Consider the following 27389-nt stretch of genomic DNA (forward strand, 5'->3'; position numbering starts at 1 on the left):
TTGATCAGATCTGACAACCTGGGCTATGGGTCTTTGATAGAATTAGAACAATCTTGTTGTCTGCTGGTTCATGTCCTACTTAACTGTAGGAAAGAATCAACCCTTAAGTGTTATAGCTTCAAATGGAAGAGATTCAGTCTCTGCATAAAGAGTAGTAATGTAGCTACAACAATGGCTCCAGTTCATCATATTTTAGAATAACTGCTACAGCTGAAACTTTCACATCTTTTTTATCAGCAGTCAATGTCCATCTAGCAGCTATATTGCTGTACCACTTTCTCATAGATAACAAGTCTGTATTCACACACAACATAGTTAAGATCTTTATAAAAGGGTTCAGTAAATCTTCCTACACGTTAAAGACCCTTATCCAGCATGGAACCTCCAGTAGCTAATGAAGTTCCATTTGAGCTAATAGCAGAAGGGTGTTTGTTTTAACTCTCAGTTAAAATAGCTTTTATCATAGAATCATAGAAATGTAGGGCTGGAAGGGACCTTGAGAGGTCATCGAGTCCAGCCCCAGGCACTGAGTCAGGACCAAATAAACCTAGACCATCCCTGACAAGTGTTTGTCCAACCTGTTCTAAAAGCCTCCAATGATGGGGCTTCCACAGCCTCCCTTGGAAGCCTATTCAATAGCTTAACTAACCTTATAGTTAGAAAGCTTTTCCTAATAACTAATCTAAATCTCCCTTGCTGAAGACTAAACCCTTTATTGCAGCAAGGGAAGTTATAGCCATAACATCTGTATAATTACTGGGGGTTGCTCTGTGCTGGAGTACATTACATGCCTAAGGAACTAGGAGAATGCCTCGTGTACAGCAATTTAGAAGCAAGTGCTGTAGGTGCTTCAGCAGTTAAGCCTTGTTGATGATGGCCCTGGTAGGTCCCAATGGTTAACTGAAAGGGTAATGTGCTAGGGCTGGCAGAGAAGGCAACGTTTGCAAATATCCTAGGTATAGAGGCTTCACAGTTACAGTTCAAAGTTTGCAATAGGGGGTTCTTGTTTTGGGCCTTGGGGCAGTCCTATTGAAAATCGGGGCTCTTCAGGACTAGTGCCTGGGGTGCCCTCTCCAGTCTAGTCTCTGTTGAAGAAAATAGACCAGGCTTGGTTAGTTTCTCTCATTGGGGCCCTCTGTACTAGCTTTCTTCCACTGCCGCATAAGTCCCATACAGACCTGCACCCAGCTGTAACATTCAGCAGTCACAACCTGTTGCACATGTGGCTCTGCATACAGTTCCTGTGGTTTCTTCTTTACAGCTCCTGATTTGTCATGTGGCTGCTGCTTTTTAAACAGAGACCAGCCCCTTCCTGGTTCAGGACCTTTCCCCCTCCTGGCCAAAAGAAAGGGAAGTGTAGTGTGAAGGGCTGATGGGGGTTGAAGTCTCTTGCTTAGCTGATCCATCACAACTGCTAGAAGAGTGTATGAATTGCAGGTCCTCATGGCTGACCCACCATTCACTGTTTTTCATAAGGAGGGCTACATCCCCATCCCTAATGTGGTGACTGAATTTTATATGTATCTGGTTCAAAGGTCTTTAGCTTATTATGTCAATTGGGCTAAATGATTCAGATTGTGCCATAATGTATTCATTTCTATCTTGTGTGACAAAGTTCCTCCTCTATCTTGGTGGGTCCTGTGCTTATTGGTGGATTTTCTTGCCTCAGAGATCCACCATGTGGGTTGGGGAACAGCCCAGAGACCTTCCCCTCTGGAAGAACCCACAGTCCAGGTCAATTGGGAGGTTTTGGGGGAACCCGGGCCCACCCTCTACTCGGGGTTCCAGCCCAGGGCCCTGTGGACTTCAGCTGTCTATAGTGCCTCCTGTAACAGCTGCATGACAACTACAAATCCCTGGGCTACTTCCCCAATGGCCTCCTCCAAACACCTTCCTTATTCTCACCACAGGACCTTCCTCCTGGTGTCTGATAACACTTGTGCTCCTCAGTCCTCCAGCAACACACCCTCTCACTCTCAGCTCCTTGCGCCTCTTGCTCCCAGCTCCTCACACTCACACCACAAACTGAAGTGAGCTTCTTTTAAAACCCAAGTGGCTTGATTAGCCTGCCTTAATTGATTCTAGCAGCTTCTTCTTAATTGGCTCCAGGTTTCCTAATTAGCCTGCCTGCCTTAACTGGTTCCAACAGGTTCCTGATTACTCTAGTGCAGCCCCTGCTCTGCTCACTCAGGGAACAGAAAACTACTCATCCAGTGACCAGTATATTTGCCCTCTACCAGACTCCTGTACCCCACTGGTCTGGGTCTGTCACACTTGATAACAGAAAGAAACAAAAAGAACAGGAGTACTTGTGGCACCTTAGAGACTAACAAATTTATTAGAGCATAAGCTTTTGTGGACTACAGCCCACTTTTTCGGATGCATACAGACTAACATGGCTGCTACTCAGAAAGAAACAAGTATCAGAGGGGTAGCCGTGTTAGTCTGGATCTGTACAAAGCAACAGAGTCCTGTGGCACCTTTAAGACTAACAGATTTATTGGAGCATAAGCATTCACCCACGAAAGCTCATGCTCCAATACATCTGTTAGAAGGAAACAAGTGCTTTAGTCTCCTACAGTCTCAAAATTGGCTAGTCTATGCTTTCATGAGACCTACACTTTAGCATCAGACTCTATTCTGGAGAGAATTCGGACATATTCCACTAGGACCAAGGCAGCTTAAATGGAATGCCTTAGACATATTCCTTTTTTACAGATCCGTAGGGCTGCAACATCGAGCTCTTTGCAAACATTTTACAAACCCCTATTCTCTGGATTTAGCATCCAGATTGGATGCACAATTAGGAAGGGCAGTACTTCAATCTCTCTTTAATTATAGGACTCACCTTCATCTAAAGGGAGTACTGCCTGTCACACTGTCCCATGAGTAGGATTATGCAGAGGACACTCAAAGAAATAGAGGTTAGTAAACCTGCAACCAGAATTCTTTGAGATGTACTTTGTATATTCACGATCTGAATCCACCCTCCCTCTTCCTTGGAGTCCTAAGTACAACCTGTGACTTGGAGGAGGCGGTGCAAGTCACTGAGTTAGGTGAATTGCCTACCCCCTTTTATAGCTTTGCCCTCAGAAAATTCAGGAACTGTGAGGGCAGGGGTAAGACAGGGTGTGAGAGCTCCAACTGGCACTGCTTCCTAAAGGTTTCACCATCACAGCTGCCCCAGGGGTCCCTCCCATGAGTCTGAATATTTAGGAATCATTTAAAGGAACTCTGGTTACAGGTGAATACCTCAGTTTCCCCTTAACCCCTTGAAATGATTGGAGGAATTAGTGCAATGCATTGTGTGCTTTATTTCTGTCTTGTCATTTACCTTGTGCTTTTCCCCCCGGTTTTGCAGCAGCACATCGGGCCCCACTGAATTGTTTCAAAGCAGTGAATACTAAAGGTGACCGGTGTGGCAACTGTGGTGGGGATGGACTTACTTACAATAAGTGTCAAGACAAGTAAGTTATATATATTGGTGTCTCTGATGCACTGGAAAATGTACTAAGAAACCTCGGTAAATAAAAATCCCTAATTTTAAGTAGTGTAGAAAAATAAATCATAGACAAATGAGAGGAGAGACAGAGCAGCATTTTAACAGTAATTCAGTTTAAGCCTTTCATTTTCACCCCTAGTCAGTTTGATGGTGGCTTGAATTTTTTTTTAAAGGTAGTTCTACATATTCTCCTGTGCAGCCCAGTAGCAAACATTGTCACAACTCTTGTAGTTTCATTCAGCCTCAGGAAGCTAGTACTCAGTTGAAAAGATTAACTGGTGGTCTTCTCAGCTCTGCTGTTTTGCATTGAAAAACTTCTTGCCGACTAGAGATTACTTGCTTATAGATTTCAGAGTGGTAGTCGTGTTAGTCTGTATCAGCAAAAAGAACGAGGAGTACTTGTGGCACCTTAGAGACTAACAATTTTATTTAAGCATAAGCTTTTGTGGGCTAAAACCCACTTCATCGGATGCACGCAGTGGAAAATACAGTGGAAAATGCATGCAGTAGGAAGAATATATATATACACACACACACACACACAGAACATGAAAAAAAATGTGTGTTGCCACACTTCAATCTCCCTGCTCACTGAATTACAGACCTAAAAGAGGCAATACTACAACAAAAAAACTTCAAAAACGGACTCTAACGAGAAACTGCTGAATTGGAATTAATTTGCAAATTGGACACTATTAAATTAGGCTTGAATAAAGACTGGGAGTGGATGGATCATTACACAAAGTAGAACTTTTCCCCCTACTGTTACTCACACCTTCTTGTCAATTATTGGAAATGGGCCATCCTGATTATCACTATGAACGTTTTTTTTCCCCTCCTGCTGACAATAGTCCACCTTAACTGATTACACTCATTATAGTTGGTATGGCAACACCCATTTTTTCATGTTCTGTGTGTATATATGTATGTATGTATATATAATATATATAGTAGATCTTCCTACTGTATTTTCCACTGCATGCATCCGATGAAGTGGGTTTTAGCCCATGAAAGCTTATGCTTAAATATATTTGTTAGTCTCTAAGGTGCCACAAGTGCTCCTCGTTCTTTTTGCTTAGATATTGAATCTTAGATGTTGCTTGATTCTTACACCTTGATGGTCAGCCAGGAGGGTGGAGGAAGCACAGGCTTCTTTGTGAGGCCTGGTAACATTGCAAGGCCAGAGGCTTCAGTCAAGGGCCACAGCAGCAGCTATGGCAGAAACCACTGCATGGAAGCAATCCACAGTTTGTAGCCAACAAGCCTTTTTCCTTTAATCCATACATTACTGTTTTGATGATATATTGATTATAGAACACAGCTTACATGTTCCTTGTCTATTTTGTCAGTTACTAATTTTATTAATTACTGAACATTTTATGAGCATCCATTTGCGATTAAAACATTTTATCCATTATAGCACACATTTATAATAACAGGTATATCTTCATATACAGTGTGTGTTTACAGAAGAGGGGCAAAGAAAATGAACTATTGACCATGGTATTTGGTTTTCTATAATTCAGTTGACCAGACAGTCCTGGGTAAACAATAGGCTTTTGATGTAACCTTTTGTTTCCTGAACACCAACAGTAATTAGTTACACAAATTAACAAAAGGCAATTTATCCACTAGGCGGTCTATCACAAACTTCAAAGAGACATATGGACAATGACATTATTTTACCCAAGATTCATCTAAATGTTAATATTCCCTTTTGATCTCTGAATTAATAGTTATAGTGACAGACAGGGACTGTCTGTTTACATGGCTAGCAGCAAAGATACACACAATTAACATTACCTCTAACAATATAGGTTTGCATTTCAAAGTTCTAGACTATCTAGCCATAGAATGGCCCTAATTACCATTTCTAACATGTCATTAAAAGTCAGCTTTGGATTAGTTAGCCTGCAAGCTGTTTAACTCTTTCTGGCCATGAGTTATATTTTGTATAAGATTTGTTGCAATTATATGATTTGCATGGTTATATTTTAATTAGACAATGTCACATTGACATTAAAAGAATCAGATTAATATTCACTCATACATTGTTACTTCCATTTCAATCTCTTCTGTATGTCTCTCTGTGGATAACTTTTGACAAAGGTCACACTTTTAAAAATCATAGGACTGGAAGGGACCTCGAGAGGTCATCTAGTCCAGTGCCCTGCACTCATGGCAGAACTAAATGTTATCTAGACCAGGGTTCGGCAACGTTCGGCATGCGGCTCGCCAGGGTAAGCACCCTGGCGGGCCGGGCCAGTTTATTTACCTGCTGACGCGGCAGGTTCGGCCGATCGCGGCTCCCACTCGCTGCGGTTCGCCGTCCCGGGCCAATGGGGGTGTCAGGAAGCACCGCAGGCGAGCGATGTGCTGGCCGCGGCTTCTCGCCGCCCCCATTGGCCCGGGATGGCGAACCGCGGCCAGTGGGGGCCGCGATCAGCCGAACCTGCTGCGTCAGCAGGTAAATAAATTGGTCCGGCCAGCCAGGGTGCTTACCCTGGCGAGCCGCATGCCGAACGTTGCTGACCCCTGATCTAGACCATTGCTGACAGGTATTTGTCTAACCTGCTCTTAAAAATCTCTGATGAACACTCTACAGCCTCCTGAGGCAATTTATTCCAGTGCTTAAACAACCTTACAGTTAGGAAGTTTTTCCTAATGTCTAACCTAAACTGCCCTTGCTGCAATTTAAGCCCATTGCTACTTGTCCTATCGTGATATTAAGGAGAACAATCTTTCTCCCTCCTCTTTGTAACAACCTTTTATGTAGTTGAAGACTTATCATGTCCCCTCTGTGTTCTCTAACAAAAAGCAGAAGCCTCTTTGAATTCCTCTGCTTAGCTTGAACGCCTCATAACATAACTAAAAACATAACATGCATTGTCTTATTCACCAAGCATCCTGGCCACAACAGATTTGTATATATATCTTAATATTCAGAAAAAGTAAAAATAAGTTTGTAATTAATTTATATTGTAAGAATACTTTAATACCCATTTTTGTTTTGATATTGAAATATCTCCAGCACAGACCCCTCCCTGGCCTCTCTGATCACATTCCCCTTGCCTGAAATTCTCCCACTCTTTGACTAGGTCTTGGGCATTTTGAATCAACCGTGATTCCTCAGTAGGTCTGACTGAGTTTGGCTCCTGCAAGTCTTTCCTTTGAGAGTTGTGACCAATGGGTAATACAATCACAGGTGCTGCCACCACGACCTCCTCATCCTTCTCTTCCTGCCAATAGTAAAAATGAGTGACCTGCTACACTGCACCTTCTCTGAGCTATGAGGAGCAGAAAGGGCTGAAGTGCTTGTTTGTAGCAAGCAGGGTCAGGGTTGCAGGAGAAGTTGGCTGCAGTTTAAGGCTGTAGGCTCTGTTTTTGAATGACTCTTCACCCCCTTCCTTTCTTCCTTGAAAACCCTGCTTTCGCCCCTTCTGCTTTCTCTTACCACACCCTTAACCTCTGATTCCTCAGCTGGCCACATAGTTTAATCATAGATCACTTATAATCATAGAAATGTAGGGCTGGAAGGGACCTTGAGAGGTCATGTAATTCACCCACCTATGTTGAGACAGGGCCAAGTAAACCTAGACATCCTTGACAGGTGTTTGTGTAACTTGTTCTTAGAAGCCTTCAATGACAGGGAATCTACAGCAGGGGTTTGCAAACTGGGGGTCAGGACCCCTCAGGGGGTTGTGAGGTTATTACATGGGGGGGTCACGAGCTGTCAGCCTCCACCTCAAACCCCGCCTTGCCTCCAGCATTTATGATCGTGTTAAATATAAAAAAGTGTTTTTAATTTATAAGGGGGGGGTCGCACTCAGAGGCTTTCTATGTGAAAATGGTCACCAGTACAAAAGTTTGAGAACTGCTGATCTACAACCTTCCTTGGAAGCCTGTTCCAGTGCTAGACTACCCTTATAGTTTTTCCTAATAGCTAACCTAAATCTCCCTTGCTGCAGATTATATCCATTACTTCTTGTTCTCTCTTCAGTGGACATGCAGAACAATGGATCACTGTCCTATTTATAACAGTTGTTAACATTTTGGAAGACTTGGTTCCATGCTCCCCCCATCCTTTTTTTCTCAGAGCTAAACATACACAGTTATTTTAACCTATCCTCATAAGTCAGCTTCTCTAAACCTGTTATCATTTTTGTTGCTCTCCTCTGGACTCTCCAATTTGTCTACATCTTTTTTAAAATGTGGGTCCCAAAATTGGACACACACTGTAGGCGAGGTCTCACAAATACTGAGTCGAGGAAGAGAATGACCTCCCATGATTTAAATGCAACTCTTTTGTTAATACAACCCAGAATGATATTAGCCTCTTTCACGCTGCATTATATTGTTTCCTACCATAGTGATTTGACCCCTCAGATCTGAAACAGAACAACCATGATAAAGCCAATGAGAACTCTGATAGAAATGAGAAAACTACCACTTATTTTCATCTATACATACCAGAACACTTTACAGAGGAGGGTAGTAGGGCTGGTGATAGAACAGCAGACTTACAGTATAGGATCCAAATTCAGGACACAAGCTCAATTCCTTATTCCTAGGCATCAGGCTGGGAGTACTGAAGAAAGAGCATGTCACATTGCTGTGCTGTCACCTCTCTACCTTGCTGCAGCAACACTGATGAGCTCCTGATTGAACTTCACACAGCCCTTCATGGCAGAAAGATCAGTAATTGTGCTGGAACATTAGTGGGGTTAGCAAGGCACACAGAGAATGGGTGTAGGGAAGGATTTATGGGATAGTAAGATGCACCACAACTCTCACATGAGTTTTTCAAATTTCGTATAACCTTTAAGCAACTGTTCTTATTATTTTTTTCTTTCAGAGATGTCTTGTGTGGAAGACTGCAGTGTGTTAATGTTAAAAAAATCCCTCAGATGACGAGTCTTGGGTCCATCATTCAAACTCCAGTTGATGATATCTTGTGTTGGGGTACAGAATTTCATGCTGGGAGGGACATGGTGGACGTTGGCTCAGTGGGAGATGGCACCGCATGTGGTGAGAACAAGGTACTGTAGTAAGTATAGTTAGATTTGTGAATGGGGTGGAACAGAGATTAAATGGAGAGAGGGAGGCCTTGAACTCCTGTTCTCTGCTCCATGTTGCCTTCCATCCCCTTACCTGAAAAGCCTCAGAGATCGCTATAAGGACCACCTGTTCTCACCCACAAGCAGCTGCAGAAGCCCATCTTAACCCTTTAAAAGGAGCAGCAGATGTTCTAGTCCCTGTTTTGTGGAGAAATGGTAAGTAGGGGTCAGTATCATAGTTCTGGGGTTCACTGCACTTTTGAAAATTCCCCCGAAGGGCCTAAATACTGTAAAAATCTGACCCTAGATGTCTTCTTCCCTCCTGAAGTTGCTAAAATTTCTGAATTCATCTTCATTTGCTCAGTATATGCCAGAGCATGACTAAAAAGACCATACTCTCCAGGAATAATGTTTTTTTACAAAAACATTGATCTTGCAGCATGATCTGAATATAGTTAGACTTAGGTTAAGCCTTCTCTGCCTGGATATCTGTCTGGGTTTGAACTACAAATCTATATGCAAAATCCTTAAGTGTTAAAATAGTGGTTGAAACATTTGGGGTCTATTTATTCCAGCAATGTAAAGATACAACTGATGGGATGGCTAGGCCCCACGTATTCTTCCATTGGATAGGTATAGAGGAGTTTATCCACCTAATTAGCTGTTTATATGTACACTGTCACTGTATTTTTATTTTTGAGACCTGAGATTATCTGCACAATCCATTGTTCTAGGTGCATAGTACACACACTCTCAGATTAAGTAAGTAAACCCATTTATTCATGTCTAAATATTGGTGACAGACATCATAGGAGAATTTTCTGAAGCCTTCATGAGCCACTATACCTGTGTTTTTAAAAAATGCTTTTTAAAGTCTGCCTTAAAAATTGAAAAAAAGATCCAGGAAATTTAAAAATAACACCATTTCTCCTTCAAGTACTGACCCTGTGGGTGCTCCACTTCCAGTGCACATGTGCCCCATGTGCCTTTGATCAGAGATTTTCAGTAGCAGTACTTGTTCAGCCCTCACATATGTGGCAGACATCCTCAGGGCCCATACTGAGGCTATATAGAGTTGTGCGAACAAACCACCTTTTTTGCCCTTTTCCAGTCTTCTGGAATGTCTCTTCTGGAATGATGCTTTACCAGAACCCACCAAGACCATCTGGCATACCTTGGCAACAGTACCACCTACATGTAAAGGCTCCAAAAAAGTATTAAATTTCAGCCGAAAAAATCTGAATTTTTATTTCTGCAGCCTTCACCCAACTCTTTGGTTGTCAAAGCCATCAATGAACCTGGCAGACAATACCAGATTAAATCTATACCATATGATCAGGAGCAAAAATGCCTGAACCTGTTTGGCCATAAGAGTTACTCATCTGCAGCCCTACAATTTTTAGGATTGTGAACCACTTAGATGTGATGGTGAAGTATAATCACACCAACTATATGGAGTTCAACAGCTTTGTTGAACACCTTGTGGAATATCCTGAACAGTTCCATGCTATCAAGCTGAGGGTCAGCTCTTAGTAAGAACTTCATTATAAGCCTTCTTCGATGCAGCTGACTCTGCAGCTCATTCCATTTCCACAGGGCCGTCCATAGCTATTTTGGTGCTCTATGCAACTCCCCCCCCCTCCCCGTGGGGGGGCTGTGTGGGGCCCCAGGCCTCCACGGGGAGTGAGGGGCTAGCTTGAGGGTCAGGGGGGAAACCGCCCCCCAGCACGAGCCAGTGGAGCGGAGCGGGTTGGGGCTGGGTCGCTCCACTTCCTGCCATCCGGTGAGTGCAGGGCGGGCTCGACTCCACACTCACAGGGCGGTGAGAAGTGGAGTGACCCGGCCCCAGCCCGCTACGCTCTGCTCCCCCTGCTCCCAGCCTTGGGGCTCGGAGGGGAGAGGGAACCACCCCCCCAGCATTCACCGGTGGCACAGCTGAGAGCCAGGGGAGCAGAGCAGGCTGGGGCTGGGTCACTCCACTTACCGCCACCCGGTGAGTGCAGGCCCGACTTCTGCTGCAGTCCTCAGGGGAGTGGGGCTGGGGCGGAGCAGGGGTGGGGACGGAGCAGGGGTGGAGGCTTTGGGGAAGGGGTGGAAAGAGCAGGGGCTGGAGCAGCACCGCAGCTGTGTAGAACACCAGGAAATTTGGTGCCCCAAATTTCCTGATGCCCTGTGTGCTTTGCATATGGGTAGGGACAGCATTTCCATCACAGTTGTCCTGCATTGAGCACCAAAATACTGTAGAAGACCTTTCCTTTGAGACTGCAGAGGATGTGAGTGAGGTTCCCACACCTGGACATTCTTTTTAGATGACAAATCTGAGGAACTGTCCCGGACTGAGGTGTCAATAGAGGAGATTTTGGAACAAATTGATAAATTAAACAGTGTTAAGTCATCAGGACCAGATGGCATTCACCCAAGAGTTCTGAAGGAACTCAAAATGAAATTGTTATGTAACTTGTCATTTAAATCAGCTTATGTAACAGATGACTGGATGATAGCTAAACAAGACACCAACTTTTTTAAAAAGGCAATTACAGTCCAATAAGCCTAACTTAGGTACCTGGCAAACTGGTTGAAACTATAGTAAAGTACAGAATTATCAGACTCATAGATGAACACACGTTGTTGGGGAAGAGTCAAAATGACTTTTGTAAAGGGAAATCACACCCCACCAATCTAGAATAATTTTAAAGTCAGCAAACATATGGAAAAGGGTGATCCAGTGGATATGGTGTGTTTGGACTTTCAGTAAGCCTTTGACAAGATGCCTCACTAAACACACTTAAGCAAAGTAAGGAGTCATGGGGGTAAGAGGGAAGAGCCTCTCATGGATGAAAAACTGGTTAAAATGAAGGAATAAATGGTCAGTTTTCAGAATGGAGAGAGGTAAGTAGTAGTGTTCCTCAGGGATATGTTCTGGGACATATGTTCAACATATTCATAAATTATCTGTAAAAAGGAGTAAAGGGTGCAGTGAAGACAGATGCAGAAAATGCATTTAGCTTCTCTGCAATGGCCTTATCTTTCTTGAGTGCTCTTTTATACCTCGATGGTCCTGTGGCCCCACTGACTGTTTGGTAGGTTCCTGCTTCTGATGTAGTTTTTTGTTGTTGTTGTTGTTATATAGTATTTTGACTCTTTTGCTAGTTGCTCTTCAAATTCTTTTCTGGCCTGCCTAATTACACTTTGTACTGTCCTGCCACAGTTTATACTCCTCTATATTTTGTTCAACAGGATTTGACTTCCAGTTTTTAAAGGATGCCTTTTAGCCTCAAACTACCTCTTTTATGCTCTTGTTTGTAGCCATGGTGGCATTTTTTGATCCTCTATTTTTTTGTTGTTGTTAATTTGGGGTATGCATTTAATTTGAGCCTCTATTCTAGTGTTTTTAGAAAGTTTCCATGCAGTTTGCAGGCATTTCACTCTTGTGACTATTCCTTTTAATTTCCATTTAACTAGCTTCCTTGTTTTTCTGTAGTTCCCCTTTTTGAAGTTAAGTACTATGGATGTTACATTTAATTACATTATGCTCGCTATTTACAAGCATTTCAGCTATAATCACCTCTTGGACCAGATCTTGTGTGCCACTTAGGACTATATCAAGAATTATTGTATAGCCTCTATAATCTCTGGGAGCATTTCACAATCATCATCACCATCCTGGTCAGGCAGTCGGTAGTATATTCCTACTGCTGTACTTTTATTATTCAAGCATGCTGCTCTAGAATCATGTAAATTCAAGCATCCTCAGGGACACTACTGAAAGGAGAGGTTACTACTGTGCAGTAACTGCAGTTCTTTCAGATGTGTTTCCCTATGGGTGCTCCATTATCCTCTTTCCTTCCACTTTGCTTCAGAGTTTCATATTGTGAAACTTCATGGTAGAAAAGGAACAGGGCAGTTCACCAGCACAGCTCTATGTATCCTGGGTACAGGGCATGAGGAAGTCTGGAGCGCATGAGTGGGTCAACTGGGTACTGCTACCGAATATGTCCAATCAAAGGTGCATGGGTGTGTGAACAACTAACATGGAGTAACCATAGGGATGCAACTCTTGAAGAACTGCAGTTACTGCACAAGGTGGGTGACCTCCCCTGTACAGCTTCTTTAACTTCTGAACTGGTAACTTTTCTCCCTAACAGCATTAAAGAAAATCTGTATTTTGATGCTGGACCCACCCTTTTCCCTCTCGTCTCAGTTTACCACCATCATCCTAGGAATTTCAGGTTGATGCCCCATCTGACCCAGTAGCTACTCACCTCCTTGCTCTCGCCTCCCCACATGATCTTCAACCGTGGATTGATTTATAAAGAACAAATCTTAATCCTAGATGTCCATTTGATATTCAAGAGATTCTCTTTTGTGCAGCTGCTCATTGGGAATCTCCCCAGCAGGAATTTTCCTTAATCCTGCAAAAGGCATAGGATATAAATGACAGACTAGTTGTCTATTGACTAATGCTGGAAATGCTGACCAAAAATAATTAAATCTGACGAGGTGACAGGGCAAGAGGTGAAGATAAGAAATTTAAATGCAATGCAATGAATAAAGGGAAACCAGTAGAGGAGTACAAAGGGGGGGGGAGAAAATTCAGCAATGATGATAATTTTGAATAGATGGGGAGCAATGTGGAGATGCTAAAAAAAAAAGGATGCTGCAGTAGTCAAGAGGCTATGGATAACTTTTAGCTGTTACCACATATAGCAGTTCCTTAAAACTCAATTCCTACATTCATCCAGCATTACTCTCTTGCCTGGCAGCTGATGCTTGTTTCAAGAAAGCAGTACTGCAAGGCTTTACACTAAAAATACTTAAAGGAGAAATGCTATTGGTCAGAAACTGACTCTTTGAGTAGATTGTTCAGATAGATCCATCCTCCCCACTTCTTCAGAGTCTCTGATATGGATTCTGAAGAAGTGGAGGGAACTCTGTTCTGCAAATGAGCACATGCATGGCCTTAATGCTTCCTGCTTTCTAGAGGGCTTTCATTGTGGTACCACCGTCATATGTACCCTCAAGTGTGTAATTCTGTGCTAAGAAACCCTGAACAAAAACAGTTATTCACCATTAACCTTTCTTTTTGACTTGTAGCATGGATTCCACATTTAATAACCAGTCAGAACATAGGCTTTGCTAATGTGATCCTATTATCTAAAGTATATTTATTTTTGAACTTTTACAGATATGTATAAACAGGACATGTGTCAATATAACAATTCTGAATTACGATTGTAATTACTCAAAATGCAATAACAGAGGGGTAAGTAGTAAATATTTTAACATCCTCAGAATTTCAGAGTATAATATGTAGAACACTGAACTTAGTCTCTTAAAAGTGATGCCCCACCTTAGACTAATAATATTTGAGTTGGAGAAAACCTTGAAAAGCAGTAATTAAAGTATTTTGAGGAGGGACTTTATCAACTATGTACCATCTGATGAAAAGCCCCACATGACACATGGTACAGTAAGATCTGCAAAATAGCCAGATCTCCTGACATTTGGGATTTTATTGCTAATAAATTATTTCTATATGTTGCACTTAGTCAGGCGGGGAGTCAGTGTAGAACAAGAAACTCTGGTGTTACATTCTCATAGCACAAGGTGAAGGTTTCCTGGGGTCTTCAAGAATAGCCATAAGTGGAGCACATTACACTATGCATCTTGGAACTAACACGGATAGGATTTAGAGGGTTCCACACTTCATTGATTCTGTAGGCCAAGTTCACTGCTTGCACAGTCTTGCATCCCTCTGTTAGAGAGTGAACTGCTACATAGGGGTAGGGGGAAAAAAACAAGCACCTGAGTCCAATTAAGTAGTCCCCTCAGAGGCTGATAGGTGTGGGAGGGGTCTAAACCTATATAAGCCAGACCCAGCTCATTCCAAAGAGGGAGAGAAAGGTGTGGTGACACCATGGTAGACTGGAATGTTGAAGCAGTACTGTTGGAAATAATTTTTCTGATACATTTACTAAGATTCATCATGACTTAGCTTCTACACAAGTATTCCTTTATTAGGCCAGTTGGTGTTTGATTACATTCAAAACACAAATACCAGCATCTACACATTTATATTTCAGCAACAATACAGTTATAAGCATTGCCCAAATACACCGCTACCTTGATATAACGCGACCCAATATAACATGAATTCGGATATAACACAGTAAAGCAGTGCTGGGGGAGAGGGGGACTGCGCACTCCAGTGGATCAAGGCAAATTCAGTATAACGCGGTTTCACCTATAACGCGGTAAGATTTGTTGGCTCCTGAGGACAGCGTTATATTGAGGTAGAGGTGTATGCACAATAGGATCAGGCTTGGGAGAAATATTTCTATCTTGGCATGACTGCAGAAGAAAAAGAAAAAGCTGTGACAAAGGAAAAGCTGTGACAAAGGAATCCCTAACATTTTGCCTTTTATAACATTATAATAAGCAAGTGATGTCCTTGCTGGTTATCAGCCTGATGAGGCAGTTTATGGCTGAACCCTGTCCTCTGAACCAGTTGAGACAAGATTAATGGCTGGACTCCCCCTCTCTTCCAGGTTTTTTTCTTTTCTTATTTTGCTGTATTTCTCCCTAGCTACTGGATTAAGCAGTTCTTTATAATAAATTAAGGAAGCGTATACAATCAATTATTTACTGCACCTGGTACCCAATTACCCATGTTTTCTTTATTTTTAAAGAATTATTTACTGTATCTGAACCCAAACCTTACATAAGATAACGCTAGCATTTCAAGGGTCACTATAAATTTAACACAAGCCTCCTTTCTTCTCATTTCAGCCTCTCCTCTCCTCATTCTTTTTTGTCACAAGCTTTGGGCCTATCACTGGCACTAACATCCAAATCAGTTTAAAACCATAGTTCACCAGGTCTATATTCCTACAAGTACCTAGGGAAAAACAGCTCCAGAAATGGTCAGGAGAAGAGACAAACACTAATTGGGGGAAATGATGGGGAAAAACTAAATATTCATACACCCCTTTTTAAGTGTTAGTACATTAATGATCATCTGCCAAACCCCTTGGTCCAGGCGAGAATCCACCAGTCAGTCCACTTCTATTTCAGAAAGTCCCTGCAACACCCCCGCCACTTCCCTCATACCAGGGGCTCTGTATTACCCCCCATACTGTACCTTCTCTGCCCCCGCCTCCTGTGGCAGGGGCTCTGAGAGTATTTCCTCTTTCTTCCCCCAACCCCTAAGGATCTTTTCCCCCACTGGGATGGAAGGGATGGACAGACAGCTTGTTTCTTCTCTCTTCCCCAACAACAACCATGGAGCAGACTTTGGGGAGGCTGCACACCGAGAGGAAGGAAGAGAAATACTGTGTAATTGTGTTTGGCCACTTCACTTTGCCTAACCAAAAACAGAGGTGATGTCTCCATCTGACAGCATAAGGTGATAAAAAACATTTTTCACCATCATTATCCCCTGGGATTACTTAGTTCATTGATGGATAGACTAAAACCAATATTCCTCACAGAAGGGCATGAGGCTTGCAAATCTCTGATAACTAAAGTCCTTTCAGATCCTCAAATGAATTGTGCAAAATACTTAAATAGTTTTATTCCTTCTGAGTAGGTTTCTCATCCACATACAACCATCTCTCCCTTCTATATTATCTCTTGTTTTGTCCCCTAACAATTTTCATCACTTCTTCAACAAGAAAATGATAGAACAGTAATTTCCCTTGCTTCCAGTGGCATGGCATTTCTAGATATACTTCATAGGAATGTTTACAAACTCTGTATTTTCTGGTAGTCGGATGACCAACTGCCCTTTTTCTGTCTCTTTCTAACTGAAGAGATTGAATGGCTCCAGAGTGTCAGAAGAATGGCAAAACCTCAGGGAAAAAAAACTTGCTTTCTTCAGTAAGGCTTTGTCTACACTCAGGGGCGGCTCCAGGCACCAGCACCCAAGTGCGTGCCTGGTTAGCAAGCCGCGGGGGGTGCCCTGCCGGTCGCTGTGGGGGCGGTAGTCAGGGAGCCTTCAGTGGCATGCCTGTGGGAGGTCCGCTGGTCCCGCGGCTTCGGCGGTGGTGGGTACGCCGAAGCTGCAGGACCGGTGGACCTCCCACAGGCATGCCGCTGAATCCGCGGCACCGGGGACCTCCCACAGGCATGCCGCCGAAGGCAGCCTGCCTGCCGTGCTTGGGGCGGCAAAATACATAGAGCCGCCCCTGTCTACACTATCACCTTTGTTGGTAAAACTTTTGTTTGGGGAGTAAAAAAAACCACCCCCTTGACCAACATAAGTTTCACGAGCAAAAGCTCGTTTCAGAGCTCTCTCCTGCTGACATAGCACTGTCCAAACCAGCACATCTTCATAAATGTGGTTTATGAAATTCTAGTAACAAAAATTCAAGTTGTACCCTCACTAAGAATCTTTCTTAAAACCCAGTTCCGCAGTATAAAAACCATCTGGCTGATTTCTAGGTTGACCGGAGGTCACCGTACCACTGAACATTAACCTGAGTTCAACCAATTTCTAACCAAGCTCTTTGCTCTAACACAAGGGGAGCCCAACCTTCTTATGTCTTTTAGGCACTACTGCAACGTAAATGTTAAATTATAACAACCAGCATTGTGTCCTGACCTCGATTTATGCCTACAAGTAGAAAACCTGTTTTATAATCCCATGGCTCCTCCTCTACCTTACATCAATCAATCACCCAACTCCTGCTTTCCAAATTGCATTCCTAGCACCAGATGGTGAAGTGCAAAAATAGAAACAATAGCATTTGCATGGCTGAAAATGGTGTTCAAGGCTTACAGGTTAATACAACCAGCTTCACGTGGCTCTGAGGGTAAAACATACTCCTCCAAGATAAGAATGCCCAGATCTCTACTTTTTATAGTACAGGCCAGAGAGAAGAAAGAAACCAACTCTGCCATGTGCAATCTGCTGTTGCTTTCTTGCTCCCTATCTTTCCTCTTGAGGCTTGACACATGATTTCAATAAGGGTTTCAATAACATTAAAATGTCTTTTATAAGAAATGAATAACTCTACACATTGGATTTTCTCATCTGAGGGGAAATATGCTCTATTGTGTACTCTATTTTAAAAGTCTTGATGATCCCTATAAGATTGGGTATGCAATTAATGTATTAAACTTTGTCTTTCAGCTCCAAAACACAGCCCTATAGAAGTTAAACTAAAGGAGAACTGATTTAACTTTTAGAGAAGTTAGTTCCATTTTTTCTGTGTGGGTCAGCCACTAGATGACAAGATTGCACAATAATAAACCACAGTCAATACATTAACTCCTCCTGCCAAAGATGCAGACTCTGGATAACTAGTTATCTTGGTGCTCATATCAAGAGACTTAGAGAAACGTAAAGTAGCAGCTAAGAAACACCATTCTGTCTTTTATTTAGTATGTGATTCCATATAGTACAGGGCAGTTAGAATGTACAAAGAGTTCAGGAAAGCCGTCTTTTAATCAAATTACTCATTTGGTTCATGTTATTTATACCCTTATTCTATTTCAGATATGCAACAGTAAGAAAAACTGCCATTGTAATTTTGGTTGGGCCCCTCCAGACTGTAAATTAAAAGGATTTGGAGGAAGTGTTTCCAGTGGGCCCCCTCCACCTACCAATAGTAAGTGCTGTGAAAAACTAAGCACTTTATATTTTAGCCTGTTTTTTAGTCTAAAGCCAGGAATCTGTAACCTGTATTCTAATGTGGTCCTTGCAGCTGTCACCCACGCCTTTGTCACATCCACGCTATGCTACAGCAATGTGGTCAGCTTGGAGCTGCCCTTGAAAGGAGCTGGATGGAAGTCATTTCTTATAGAACACTCAAAAGGCCTGATTCTGATATCCTTATTCATACCAAGTGTAGCCCGATCCATAGATTATATATTAATTATATTGATTACTTAAGAATTCTCAGTTATTACTCTGAGATTTGACAGGTTCTTGTCCCAAGATCAGGCCCAGTATTATTAAAATTACTGTATAGATGGGAGCTCTGATGTGCACAGTTGTAAAACTCACACTGTAGGAACCCTTCTACAAATAGTTTATTAATACATTTAGCAAAGTCACAAACACTCGAACCCAGTAAAGTGGGTAGAGATAATACAGAATGTACATCTGAACATCCATATACTCACACCATCCCTGGCAGAACAATCTGAAATATTAGCCATTATCTTCCTCATCACCATCACCTTCCTCATCATCTCCAGTGGCCATCATCCTGGCACCTCCCAAGGGCTACATCTCTCTCTCCTCCCACACACAGACCTGAATGCATCTTTTATAATATGTTACGCTGACACCACTATGTCTAATGCTTATTCAATAGGGGTTTCTCCCCTCTTCCTTATTTGTATTTCTTCATCCTACTAATGTTAAGGTTCCCTCCTCCTATAGGTAGTATATGAATGATCTCAACTTATTATGATATACATCAGTTTGTTGCTATAGCACTCTTGTGGTCTGATATCTGTGGAGGTTCTATCCAAAAAACAGTGTTAGCTCGTGTTTCTTTGGTTGGCTGGTGTCGTTATGGACAAAATTTCTCCTTACAAACTCTATTTCTAGTTCCCCAAAACTTAGAGGTGACCGTTAGGTCATTTATCTGTGCCACAGTTCATAGGCCTCAAGCCTTAAGCTAACTGCTGAAGCCAATGTCTTATAGGTTACAGGCCTCTAGGTTCCTTGCATTACTGCCAAATAAAATAAATGCTAAAGCTAGCCCCTTGGGCAACACAAGTAGCACTTTACTTCACAAATGGATCAGTAGGACCTTGTGGAGTTCAGGTACTATTTATCATGAATAAGTGTATCAGAATAAATAGACCCTAAATAGACAACAGAGGCAAAAGAGTATTGGAAAGAAAGTGATGCACTTTTTTCTACCTAACTCAGTGGCCCCTATTATGCTCCTACCCAGCCCCCTTCAATTTTTCTTCTTCCTTATGTAGAATTTCTCTGTCTTACCATAAGCCTAAATCCTCCAGTCCTAGTAGTCACCCATTCCTTTTAACTGGTTATTACTTTCCAATTTTTATAAACTCACTGAATTCCCATATCTCCCCATATGTGATTCTCCACATATAGTCCACATCTGGGGTGCATCTGGGGTAGAAAGGGCTGTTTCAAGTTGTTGAGCATCAAGTAATTTCATCTTTCAAATGACTCAAATTTTATAGTTTAGAGTCATAAATAATAATAGGCCAAATCTTAATAAATGTTTCTCTTAATGCCAATTCAGGGACTTGAGTCCCACTGTTTTACTCACATGAGGTTCTTTGCCAGGCCTTAGCAGATGTAACAACTAAAGACAAGCAAAATAATCATAATTATTAACTATGACTATTATTAAAGAAAGGAAAAAAATTAAAACTAAATCAGAACACAAACAATAAACATAGGTTACTTCAGGTACAATCTTGTCTATATGTCTCTCTCTGGAGAGCTTTTGACAGCGATTACACCTTATCAGAGTTGGTCTACTCTTGAAGGGGACCAAAGTACCTTATTCCTCAAAATTGGTTGTGAGCCTTTCCTTAGTGTATCAAAGATAATAAAACAGTTTATAGATGGGCAAAATACTTTTGTTTAAGGGCAGGTGAGCCCTGTTTGAGTTATCAGTAATAACATAACAGGTTATAAATGGGCAAAGGTGAATAATCTTAACTAGGTCCTATGAAATTAAAGAAACTATTTAAATCAGTTACTCAAAAGAAGTCATTCAAGGAGCTACATTGAAAGAGGCAAATCAATGAATATCAGAAATCTTAAATCCAAATTAAATACCATTATTTCCCTCTGTTTTACCAATGTTAACTTATGTCTCCTGTCCAGGAATACATAGGTACCACTGTGCCTCAGTGGGTCATAGCTGAGAATATCAGATTCAGGACAAACTGCTGAGAAATAGGGCAGACTCACCCCAAAATGGTGATTATTCTATTATTAGATATATCAACCCTGTGACCAAAGTAAATTTCTGTCGTACCACATTGGTTAACAAGAAGTCAAAATCCAGTTTACTTAGGCATTCTAGCCCTTATTTCACCACACAAACACTGTACTTTATGATGGGTGATTGTTGAAAACCAATTTCATCACATACAGGGTCCTTCTAATCCCAAGAGATCAGCCACTTAGCCAGGTCAATATCCCAATAATCACTATGCTACCAATCCTTTAGTAACTGAAATCTAAAGATTTATTAATAAAATAAAAGTTTTAAAGGGGTTAATAGAACATATACATACAATAATTGCAATATTGTTATATCAGGTTTGTAGCAGTGATGTTATAGACTAGGGATCTGCAACCTTTGGCCCGCGGCCCGCCAGGGTAAGTGCCCTGGCGGGCCGAGCTGGTTTGTTTACCTGGCACGTCCACAGGTTCGGCCAATCTCAGCTCACACTGGCTGCGGTTCTCCTGTCCAGGCCAATGGGGGATGCGGGAAGTGGCGCGTGCCGAGGGATGTGATGGCTGCTCCTTCCCGCAGCCTCCATTAGAATCATAGAATATCAGGGTTGGAAGGGACCTCAGGAGGTATCTAGTCCAACCCCCTGCTCAGAGTAGGACCAATTCCCAACTAAATCATCCCAGCCAGGGCTTTGTCAAGCCTGACCTTAAAAACCTCTAAGGATGGAGATTCCACTACCTGCCTAGGTAACCCATTCCAGTGCTTCACCGCCCTCCTAGTGAAAAAGTTGTTCCTAATATACAACCTAAACTTCCCCCACTGCAACTTGAGACCATTACTCCTTGTTCTGTCATCTGGTACCACTGAGAACAGCCTAGATCCATCCTCTTTGGAACGCCCTTTCAGGTTGTTGAAAGCAGCTATCAAATCCCCCTCATTCTTCTCTGGTGCAGACTAAACAATCCCAGTTCCCTCAGCCTCTCCTCATAACTCATGTGCTCCAGCCCCCTAATCATTTTTGTTGCCCTCCGCTGGACTTTTTCCAATTTTTCCACATCCTTCTTGTAGTGTGGGGCCCAAAACTGGACACAGTACTCCAATGAGGCCTTACCAATGTCGAATAGAGGGGAATGATCACATCCCTCAATCCGCTGCCAATGCCCCTACTTATACAGCCCAAAATGCTGTTAGATCCTTTTCTGCAGAACTGCTGCCTAGCCATTTGGTCCCTAGTCTGTAGTAGTGCATGGGATTCTTCCGTCCTAAGTGCAGGACTCTGCATTTGTCCTTGTTGAACCTCATCAAGTTGCTTTTGGCCCAATCCTCTAATTTGTCTAGGTCCTTCTGTATCCTATCCCTACCTTCCAGCGTATCTACCACTCCTCCCAGTTTAGTGTCATCTGCAAACTTGCTGAGAGTGCACTCCACGACATCCTCCAGATCATTAATGAAGATATTGAACAAAACCGGCCCCAGGACCGACCCTTGGGGCACTCCGCTTGATACTGGCTGCCAACTAGACATGGAGCCATTGATCACTACCCGTTGAGCCCGATGATCTAGCCAGCTTTCTATCCACCTTATAGTCCATTCATCCAGTAAAGTCTCTCTGGTAACTTTCAAAAGATTGGAAGGTCCTCAGTCCATAGTTCAATATGCTGCTTTTAGTTGTAAATCCAGAGAATCAGGGTAGGAAAGAGGCAAAATGGAGTCATCACGAGGGTCTTTTATATTTTTTGCCATGTGCCTGAAAATGTTATGTTTCAAACAAAGCTCACAGCCCCCTTTGTGGAAAGTTACTGCCACAAGATAGAGTCCAGGATCACATGAGCCTATCGCATGTCCTTACATGGCTTGATGACTCACAGGGGGTAGCCCTTTGGAGGCTGAGGCATCCGCCAGAAGATCTATGTGGGCAGAATGAGTTTCTTCTATGGCCCATTGTGAGAGCTAAGTGTCTTTAATGGGCCATCAACACAAAGCTGTCTAGCCTTGATGTACATCTTATCTGGTGGGTGTTATTCAGAAATACAGTGCATATGTAAGATACCAGTGCATAGCCAATATTCATAGCTTCATATACAAAAATTATACATGCGTATAATCAGAATAATCATACTTAGAAAACCACAACTTTCCACTGACACCTTACATGACATGCTTTGTACAAGATTTGTTGCAGTTTTCTAACAGTGGCAATATCAATGATATAGATGGTCATATTTCAATCATACAGCATCACAATAGGCTAAATAATTTGGTTTAATGGAAGCTGTTCTATCTTAACTGACAATAGAATTTCAGTGTTTTCAGTGTTGTAGCCATGTTGGTCCCAGGATATTAGAGAGACAAGATGGGTTGGTGAAAGAGACAAGTGGGCTGCTTCTCCTCGAATGGTCCCTTAGAATGTGTTAACTACGTATGCTAAACAATCTGTTCCACCTTGTATTTAGCTGTGACACTCTAAGTACTACCTTTCTGAAGACCTGAAGAAGTCTTAACTGAAAAGCTTGTCTCTTTCACCCACAGAAGTTGGTCCAATAAAAGGTATTACCTCACACATCTTGTCTATTAGCATTTCAGTACCATTAAAATAATTACAAGAAAAAAATTACATTTAATCCCTTGGCAGGGCTTTACAACTTCATTTCACCATACATGTTGAACTTTTGATGTTGTTGTCATCTGAACTGGAAGGTTGCTTCTTTTTGATGCTACTCTTTGGTTGTTCCTGTAGAGACGAGCTAAGCAGAGATGGGAGGCTACAGTGAATGCTGTAAATTTGAGGATAGGAGCAAAGAGAGAGTTTGCTCATTTCAGAGGGTTTTTACACCCTTCTCTTTCCATACCTTCATGGAAGGAGGAAAACACCCCTTTCAGGCTTGACTGGATTCAAAAGGTTTGCTTGTCATCCTTTCATCGGCTCAACACTTTCATTGTTTGATCTTGGGAACAGTTTCAACTAGTGAATGGTGATCTGCTACTACTTGCGCAGTAGGGTTTAAATTTTTCCTGAACTTGATTATTGCTTCTTCTTAACAGTCTTTGGAGAGGTGGCTCATATATTTCTTATTTTAGTAAGGAAATTGCTTAATATTTGAGATTGCTGTTAATTGGGTAATTAATTCGTTTTTGTTTAAGTGTTCTGCTCATCCCAGTTACGGTACTGCCTCTTGGAACTCAACAGTAGAACCTTCTCCAAGCAGTGCCTGATAGAGCACACGTGTCTCCACTCCTGCCCCTCCCCTTGGTGTCCTGAGGGTGAGACTATATTAGAGGGCACTGTGTTCTCTACCACCTCAGTTCCTTCCAGCCACCAAACAGAAGTAAACTGCTCCTGTCCTTTGGATCCAGGCTTTTCTCTGTTTATAGTGCCTTGTTAGTTTATAGTTGTTGTTCTTAGTGTAGTTTTTAGTATAAAGTAGTTTTAAGTATAGGATAATAGAGAGAGTGTAATATACAATCAGTTCCTTGTGTTATGGCAGAACCATAGAAGAAGAGTATGGGCTTTAAGAGATGTGCTTCATGCCCTGCTGTTTTTTCCAGTATCAGGAGAACACATGAGGAGTCTTCAGTGTTTTGAAGAAGGGCATTCTCCCTCTGGGTGTTCCATTGGCTGAACTTCCACTCCCAGAGCATGCAAGGACAGGCAGACCAGTTGCTGCTTAAGGAGACTTTGTCTGCTGAGCCATCCAGTTCCTGGGGTTCATCAGAAAGGAAAACTAAGAAGCCTGACTTGGTTCCAGTGGCTTCTTCTAGCAATAGAGAGTTCTAATTCATCGGGATCTTTGTCAATGATCATTTCCAATTCTTCGGCTAAAGCTGCCAGGGCTTCAAAGGCACTGGAGATAGAAAAGGGCTGTTGACCTGTCAGGGAACCTAAAGCTATGTTGATTCTGGCTGTATCAGTTCCAAAGAAGCAAAAGCTGAGGGAGAAGATGGGAACTGTTAGCAGTGCTAGATCCCACTAGTCAGACTTATCGGATCTGTCTGATACAAACATAGTCTCTACAGTTCTGACTCGGAAGTTCAAGCCGGTTCTGGGTTATACTTCAAAATCCTATGTTATGTAGGTGAGTGTTTCCCTGGATCCACTATTTTCCAGGCCTGTGGTACTGATCCCATATTCTGCTCCAGTTCCAGGACTATCATCAGAGCCCAAGAGGATGTTAACAGTAATGGCTAATATCCATCTTCCTCCACCTGAGCGATCCTCAGATCTGATCAACAGAAAATTGGCAAAGGAGAAGAGACAGTCTTCTTTAGTTCCAAGATCTACTTTGTCATCACCTGAAAAGAGGAGGAGAGTAGAGGAAATTGTTAGTCTTTCTCCAGATCCTTCTATGCCTCCTCCTAAAATTCCTATTCTCTGGGTAGACCTTTCTCACCCTTTATTTCTCTTCATTCTCCAGTTGCTATGTTTTCTCCAGTGACATCCATACCACATCCAAGGTCAGATCTGTCCTTAGGGCAGGATATAGGAGGAATCAAGAGCCCCGCTTCATCCCAAGTTATGTTATCCTATCCATTTGCTCCTCTTCTCATGGGTATGTTTCCAGATTCTAGCTACTGGAAACACTGGCAGTCATAGTCTTGATGGCCATAATGGGTTCCGCCACAACAATTTTTGAGGGAGAAGGGTGTAGAAGTGCAGTATCATCTGTTAAGGATCCGGTGGCTGAACAGTTCTCAGATCTAATTCCTCCAGATCCGTTGGTAGTTCAGACAGTATTGCCTGATACTCTTTCTGAAGCACAGAATGAAGAGATGGCTCCTCTTTTTCAACAGAAGCAAATGGATATTGGTTTTGATCTGGATTTGTCACCTGACCAGCATGTGGGTGTGACTTTGGCATCCTCCCATTCTGAATATGTTTTGTAATTTTATGAACTTGTGAATTGCACAGTAGTCGGTTTGAAATCATCTTCGGTGGTTTTGCAGGAAACCACCCATCCAGTATTTGACATCCTTGGAGCTATCTCCATGAACAGGTCACTCCCTATTTTGGATGATCTTTTGCAACCTGCTAAAGTAACATAGTCAACTCTTGCTTTTTGTCAGACGTTTCCAAGAAAAGTGGACAAACTGTATCAGGTTTTCAGGAAGGTCTTGTTATTTTCTCATCTATCCTGTACCAAATTTGCTGGTGGTGGCTGCTGATAGTAATAGGTTTAGGTCTGGCCAAACTCACTTTACCCCTGTGGATAGAAAGGGGAGGAAGATTGATGCAGTTGGGAGAGAGGATTTCTGGTCCTTTTTCTTTGGGAATTAGAGTAGCTAATTAACATTCAGTGATGGCCAGTTACCATTTCCATCTAGGGGAAAGAATGGCATTCTTTGTTAGAGTTGCCAGAGGATAAAAGAAGACTGACTAATGCTATTCTGGCAGAAGAACAGAACATGGCAAAGCCCTCAGGGCATTATTTGGTGCTTCAGATTCTTCTGCCAGAGCTTTGGCATCTGCACTCTGTTTGAGGTGGTATGCTTGGCTCTGTCATCTTCCTTGGCTGAGGATACTAAAGTTCTTTATTTTATTTATCTATTAAAGAAGTCTTCATTATTGCTAAAATATCAACCAGGAGGGTGAGTGAACTGCAAGCCCCCATGGCTGATCCACCATTTACAATTTTGCATAAAGATAAGGTGGTTTTAGACCTGATTTCAGGTTTCTACCAAAAAGAATGTCTGAATTTCATATCAATCAGACAGTTAATTTACTGTTTTTTCCACAACACCTCAGGATAATAAAGTGGAGTTTGCGTTACATACTTTAGATGCTTGATGGACATTTGACTCAGAACCAGTTTTATGAAGTCATATACACTGTTTGTTTGTTTCTTACACAAAGAATCATGTGGGTCATAGCATGTCTGCTCATACTGTTTCCAGATGAGTTAAACAGGGCATCATTCAGTGTTACAAATTAGCAGAAATCCCTTCGCCTCCCATTGTACGGTCTCATTCTACTAGTGCAGTAGCAGCGTCTTATGCTTGTCTTAAACATGTTCCTGTTAGGGAAATTTGCAAGACTGCTACCTGGAAGTCAGTGCATACATTCACTAAACATTATGCCCTGGATCCAGCTTCTAGAGTAGATGACAAATCTGGCAGAGAGGTGTTAATATTGTCATTTACTTAGGACTCTGTTCCCACCTCTGAGGCTTTTTCAGCACTGCTTGTCAAACTACCCATAAGTGGGAATATTCAGAGCCACTCAAAGAAGAAATGAAGGTTACTTACTTGTAACCAGAGTTCTTCAAGATGATTCTGCATATTCATGGTGCCCACTCGCCTTCCCCTGTTTCTCAGATTCCTATTATAGTTTTCTGGGTTAACGGTAGAAGGAACTGAGGCAATAGAGGGCACCGCACCCTTTATCTAGCCTCACCCTTGGTATGTTTGGAGACAAAGAGGGGAGGGGCAAGAGTGGGCACACACATACTCTAACAGACACTGCCTAGAGAAGGTTCTAGTGTTTGGTGCCATCACGCGACACATTACCCATTAATGTGAATGTGCAGAGTCATCTTGAAGAAATCCAGTTACAAGTAAGTATCAGGGGGTAGCCGTGTTAGTCTGTATCTGCAAAAACAACAAGGAGTCTGGTGGTACCTTAAAGACTAACAGATTTATTTGGGCATAAGGTTTTGTGGGTAAAAACCTTACTTCTTCAGATGCAATCTGAAGCTTATGCCCAAATAAATCTGTTAGTCTTTAAGGTGCCACCAGACTCCTTGTTGTAGTTACAAGTAAGTAACCTTCAGTTATATTTTATACTCAGATGGCTTCTTGCATTAGTAACCAGTTGTAGTATTAAATGACCTTGCTATATTTGTACATAATATATCTCCTAATCACATAACAATTGTAAGAGGTTTTTTCAGTTATAGAAATGAAAAGAGTAAGGAAGGATAAAATAGGGCT

The 27389-nt window shown here is 42.2% G+C and overlaps 1 protein-coding gene across 1 annotated transcript in view; it reads left to right on the top strand.

The window, feature by feature from the left end:
- LOC122174250 (uncharacterized) overlaps nt 1-27389 on the top strand; it is a 130431-nt gene that overhangs the window by 91305 nt on the left and 11737 nt on the right. Inside the window, exons 23-25 of the mRNA XM_065583568.1 lie at nt 3362-3467; nt 8358-8541; nt 18059-18170. Of these exons, the coding sequence (XP_065439640.1) occupies nt 3362-3467; nt 8358-8541; nt 18059-18170 (402 nt within the window). The remainder of the gene's footprint in view (nt 1-3361; nt 3468-8357; nt 8542-18058; nt 18171-27389) is intronic.

This window comes from Chrysemys picta, chromosome 1 (genome assembly GCF_011386835.1).
Source record: "Chrysemys picta bellii isolate R12L10 chromosome 1, ASM1138683v2, whole genome shotgun sequence".
NCBI lineage: Eukaryota > Metazoa > Chordata > Testudines > Emydidae > Chrysemys > Chrysemys picta.